This window comes from Nicotiana tabacum, chromosome 5, assembly GCF_000715075.1.
Source record: "Nicotiana tabacum cultivar K326 chromosome 5, ASM71507v2, whole genome shotgun sequence".
In the NCBI taxonomy this organism is placed as follows: domain Eukaryota; kingdom Viridiplantae; phylum Streptophyta; class Magnoliopsida; order Solanales; family Solanaceae; genus Nicotiana; species Nicotiana tabacum.
Window position 1 is genome coordinate 90,326,768 of NC_134084.1, and position 5,808 is coordinate 90,332,575.

Below are 5,808 nucleotides of genomic sequence, written 5' to 3' on the forward strand. Positions count from 1 at the left end.
AAATGGGGTTAATTAGTAATATATATCAAATTTGCAACTCAAAATGATTAATATAGTAATTCCCATGAGAGTAATTTCTTAATCATCAGCCTTTTGCTTTATGTTTCTCAAATCCATGAAATTATAGACATTTTATCTCTATGAAGAAGAAGAGATCAAAAGGGTAGAAGCAAAAAGATGGGAGTATTTAATTTCTAGTGGATATAATTGAAACTAACAGAAAGGTTAATTAAATTAACTAATACTCATGAGAATGGTGGTGGTGATGGTACATTGATGCTGGATTCTGGTTATTGTGGCTGCTGCTGCAATCATGTTGATGATGAGGTGCTGCACCAAGATTTAAATACACCATTCTTGAATCCACGTTTAAGTTTCCCAAATTGTTGTTCCCACTGCTTGTAGTAGAACTATGATCTTCACGAACATGTGGATATATAGTATCCGAAGACGGATTGTTATTCGCTTCTCCTTCCTCTCGAGAAAATACCATTGCTGCTGATTGAACAAGTTCTAGGCAAAGTCTTAACTTATTCGGTTCAATGTGAGTGAGTCCGGGGATAGCACCCTTAAATAGAAAATCAGACGTTAGGGTTCTGAGAATATCGAGTGGAGTGATCCGATCCATCGTTTGAATGTTCGGGTCAGCATGATGGTCCAATAGAACCGCCACCATGTCAGGTGACACCATTTCAGCTGCTAAGTGAAGCGGGCTTTTGCCGTTGGGGCCGGCTTGATAGTTCACATCAGCTGCACCGAGCTCGAGTAGCGCTTTCACTACTTCCCGGCTGCAATTCTCCACAGCATAATGCAATGCGAGAGATTCATCAAGATTTAGACCTTCTCCCATTACCATAAGCTTGACAAGTTCAACGTCGGATGAGTCAAGGGCTCGTCTCATTCGTCGAATTTTTTGGTCCTCGAGCTCAATGGTTGAGGGAATTTCGTGGTGGTGATGGAGGTGGTGGTGATGAGGGATTAATGATCTTGTTCGTGATATGGAGGATTTGAGACGGAGATCTTCAATTTTGGCTACAACATCAATGGGGATGTGTCTGGCTAAGATTTCTGGTGGGAGGCCTGATTTTGCAACTAAATGAGAACAAGTAGTCCAAAGTTGGTGCATGTCTTGCTTTCTTGAAGCTATTAAAACTTTCATCACATCTTCAATTGAAGCCTTCTCCACCATGCTTGCTAATTGCTTCTGCTAATAAAACAAATGTCAAAAAAAGAAAGAAGAAGTAAAGTTGTAATTCTAATGGATTTACAAATGTGGAGTTTTGCATATCTTGGAAAATTTATGTGTCCAATGTGTTTGTGCAAATTTGTGATTACGTAGGGTAGGTATTCATTTAGCATTAATAATTCCACCGGTCTTTCGTTGTTGCTGTTTGAAACCAAAAGAGGAAAGTAGATCACTATTTTGGAAAGATTTGATATCATCACAGTGGAAAGACAAGACCGGTGAAATCAAGAAACCAAATTTGGAAACCTTCGAGTTTGGAGCACAAAGATAATTGGACAATCCAAAATAATTGAAAAATCTTATACATGGAATCAAGAAAAACACCCATGAGACGAGACATTCACGATCAAGATTCCACCAAAAAATATTTACGAACTTTTGGTAAATTAGGATGAAAGAGGAAAGAAAGGTTGCATTTGGTACTATTTCCTTAAGCTGTGTATAAGCCGCAAATATAAACTCTGAAAAACTTGGATCTGGTGATTCTGCAAAAAGAAACCTAGCTAGGAAAAAGGAAAGAAAGAAGTACTAGATTTTCTCTGAATTTACAAGCTTCGATGAAAAATATGAAAATGCAAAAATTGGCCAAAGATCCCTTAACAACAAAAAAGGAAAAAACACCTCAAAGAAGATAACATGCTAGAAAGAAATAAAAGGAAAGGAAAAACACAAACCTGAGTGAGCAAAGCGAGCTGTTCAACACCAAAAGATCTAGCGGCTGCAAGAGTATCAAGGGCAAGATCAACGGCTGAGGTGCAATGTGTATGCCAACAACTTCTCTCCCCACAATTAGGCCTTGGTTCATGTTTTTGTGGAACAATTGAAACTTGTCCACTGTACAAAAATTGAAGCATCAACAAGAAAACTTCATACCCTACTGTGTTCACAGGTATCACCTGTGAACCACTCGTGCCCCTCGGCGACGGGACAAGCCCGCCACTAAAGGGGCTTATCCTTGGGCCGCAGCTGCCAACAGGCGACTCTGGCCCACAAAAGAATTTCCTGAAGAAAAGACTCCTAGCAGCTAAGATGCATCTATGAGCATGAACTAAACGACCTTCAACACTGAAAGTAACATCACTAAAAGCTTGACCGTTGATGAGAAGATTGAGATAATCTAAAGAGAGAGTTCTTAATGAGTCTTCAGGAGTCATATTCTGAGAAAAGTGAGTAGCTAGGCTAGACTTTTGAAGTTAAAACATACAGTAGAGAGAGAAAAAGATAGTGCACTTGAAGGCCTAATAGGAGAATGGACACATGCACAAACACACAGAGAGTAAAGCTTAGTGGCTTTACTTCATTTAGTGGATATTTTGTTGTTTGTTTCTTCCGTTTTCTACCATTAGATTAGATGAAGTAATCAACTGTACATGTCATTTGTTGTGAGATTCTCTATCTATGGTGTTTCTGTTGTGTTGTGTGATTAGATTTGGCTATCCTTGGCCCGCTGAGGTATTTAAAATGAAATGAAATGAAGAGAGAATATGGATTTGATTTAAGTTATATACGCTCAAGTATCAATTTACTTGGGTAGTGAGGGTTTATTTATTACTCCCCAGGTCCATAATAAGTATTTCTTTTGTCTTTTCATTTTGGTCCAAATTAGGTGTCATTTTACATAATTCAGAAGAAATTAACTTTATTTTTTAAAAATTTGCCCTTATTTATATATCTCAATATGTCAAATTAACAATATATAAATTTTAATTAAGGGTAATGTAGTTAAAATACCTTTTTTTCTCTAGAAATTAGTATCTTCTTAACAAGTGTGACAAAGAATAAAAAGTCACTTATTATGGATTGAGGGAGTATTTTATTTTCATATCACCATAGTAGGTTTGATAAAAAGAGTTACATATTGTAAATCAACTTAATCCTGATATGTACACAAGTTAAACCATTATAAGAAATAATAAAAGAGTAGCAAATAGTGAATAGCAAATCACGGGCTGGGTATAAACAAAAATCTTTCATTTAATTTACTTTTTTTTTTAGGATATATAGTGTGATTTTCATGTATGGTTAGGGTCCTTGATAGCTACCTAATCAAGATGTTGAACTTTCTTGGAGATTGTGTGCAAGTAAAAGATTAAAGAAACAGGACTCTTACTAGATGTTAGGTACATAGATGTTTCAGTTTTCTCCTGTGATTTAATGGTTCTTGGAAAGTGTAGTGAAATTAGAGGTGTTTTGAGTATTATGGAAATATTTTGCGCGATAATGCTTTTAAAATGTTTGATTATCATAAACAGTTTTCGAATTATTATTTTTTCACCAAAAGAGGAAAATAACTGCTAGCTCTAATGGCAGCGAAATTTCTTTTCTAGGTAGCGATAACTACTCCCTCTATCTCATATTAACAGTCGTGGTTACTAACAGTAGTAAGGATTGATCTTCTCTAACTTCTCTCTAACTTTCTCTCTCTAAACCATCAAGGATTGACGCGCATTGACGGTGAACTAACGTGCGCCACCTCTGCCGGCAATGGTAGAGGGAGACCAAAGAGAGTAATTCAGATCACAAATTTAAGCAAGGAACCAACAAGTTTGACAAAAGTTGATGGAAAGGAACAATCGAGGGGAATTGAGGGCATGCAAAACTTGCAGAGCTCAATGGAACAGTTGCAGAGCTCAAAAGTGATATGGCCGCCTTTGCATGAAGCGATTTCAGCTAGATCACCTTCAATTGACAAAGGCGAACATAGCCAAACTCTGAAGGCATCAGCGAAGAGTCCAAATGCAGAGAGAATTGAGGTTGAAAAGGAGATTCAAAGGAAGGAGACATAATATATGGAAGCAATGAAGCCAATTACGGAGCAGGAAGTTCAGATTCATAAAAAAAACTGGATGAGGAGCAGCAGAAAAACAAAAAGGAATGGGTGAATCTGTTCGCTGGGAGCAATTTAGCAGCTAGAGGTATGAACCTCAAATTTATTGCTCCAATGGTCAAACATGGAGAAAAAATAGTTGAACTGGATAATGATGAGGTCGGTCGTGAAACAATGAAGTGGAAACATGCAATTGTATTGTATTTTGTTGGAGATTCCCCTTAAATAGGTGTTTTGGATCGATTCATTACTGTGCAGTGAAAATTTGTCAGTAAACCAAAAATTTACTTCCATAATGATGGATATTTTGTGGTGAAATTCAATAGTGTGGAAGACATGGAATGTTTTGTTGATGTCAGGGCCACATACTATAAGAAACCTATTATTGTCAAAGCATGGTCGCCTAATTTTGATTTTGATAAGGAAGTACTGCAGACAATTCCTATATGGGTTAAGCTGCCTAATTTGCCACTAAACTGCTGTAGTGTGGATTCACTCAGTTGGATTGGGAGTGGCTTAGGAATCCCACTATATGCAGATGAATGCACATCTAAAATTGAGAGGATTTCTTATGCAAGGCTACTAGTAGAAATGGATGTCACAAAGGACATTCCTAGAGTCATAAAAGTTATGGATCCGATGGGCAAAGTCTTGGAGCAACAGGTTGCTTATGATTGGATACCTTAATATTGCCACACTTGTCTTCAAGTTGGCCATAGTTGCAGAACAACACAGACAGTACCTGAGGGCAAACAGAAGCAATTAAAACCAAGGATGGAATAGAGAAGAAGAACAGAACCAGACAAGGTGGAAGAAGGTGTAAATGAACAAACTAAGAGTATGATACGGACTACAAGGACAGTTGATGTGGCTGAGAAAACAACAGAATAGGAGCTAGCTAAGAGGAAATCTGCAGCAAAAAGTGGACAATCCAAAATAAGAGAAACAACAGGCATTAATGTAGTGAATGGATTTAGCCCACTCAGCTACGAGATAATTTATATAACAATGAAAAAAGGCCAATGTAGCTACCAGGGTGATACAGGGGACCCAAAACCAAAGAAACCAAATAAATGAGAATTATATCTTGGAATGTGAGGGGTGTAAATAAAGTATATAAGCAAAAAGAAGTAAAGAAATTCATTATAGATAATGATGTAGGAATGATAGCTATACTGGAGAATAGAGTAAAGCAGAAGAATTCTAGTAGAGTGATAAATAAGATTATTAGAGATGGTGTGCAAACTACTCTCACAACTCTAAAGGGAGAATATGGATTATTTGGGATCCTAACAGAGTGGAATTTGAAGCAACAAGCATGAGTGCTCAGGCCATCCATGGTATAATTAGTATCTCACAGTTGCAACTAAAATTCAATTTGACAGCAGTTTATGAAATACATACTATTGTGACAAGGAAGGATCTATGGGAGGAATTGAAAAGTGTCAATAATTCTGTTCAAGGACCATGGCTAGCTATTGGAGATTTTAATGCTATAATTGACATAGATGATAGACAGTTTGGTAATCCAGTTCAGGAGAATGAGATCAAGGACTTCAATGATTTTTTGCAAGCTAGTGGCATGACTGAACTACATACAATGGGCAGAAGATTCACATGGTCAAAAGGGCAAATTTGTAGCAGGATAGACTGAGCTCTAGTAAATACTGAATGGTAACTTACAGTAACTATTACAGAGGTGGTGATTTTAAACCCTGGGATTTCAGATCATACC

The 5,808-nt window shown here is 37.2% G+C and overlaps 1 protein-coding gene across 2 annotated transcripts; it reads right to left on the bottom strand.

Annotated features, from left to right (window-relative positions):
* Positions 1-207: 207 nt before the first annotated feature.
* On the bottom strand, positions 208-2,644 carry LOC107788329 (BTB/POZ domain and ankyrin repeat-containing protein NBCL-like). Of its 2 annotated transcripts, none has more exons than XM_016610008.2 (2): positions 1,921-2,644; positions 208-1,204 (listed from the first exon to the last, which is right to left on the bottom strand). In XM_016610008.2, the coding sequence occupies exons 1-2, from the start codon at positions 2,398-2,400 to the stop codon at positions 239-241; spliced, it is 1,446 nt and encodes a 481-aa protein (XP_016465494.1). In that variant the 5' UTR covers positions 2,401-2,644; the 3' UTR covers positions 208-238. The 2 variants fall into 2 exon arrangements, with proteins under 2 accessions (XP_016465494.1, XP_016465493.1); XM_016610007.2 differs by having other exon boundaries at positions 208-1,207.
* Positions 2,645-5,808: the final 3,164 nt, after the last annotated feature.

Bases quoted from the DNA above. Each gene is read 5' to 3' on its own strand.
- LOC107788329 (XM_016610007.2), bottom strand. From the start codon at position 2,400: ATGACTCCTGAAGACTCATTAAGAACTCTCTCTTTAGATTATCTCAAT. The intron at 1,208-1,920 runs GTTTGTGTTTTT...TTGTTTTATTAG, and splicing joins AGCTCGCTTTGCTCACTCAG to CAGAAGCAATTAGCAAGCAT.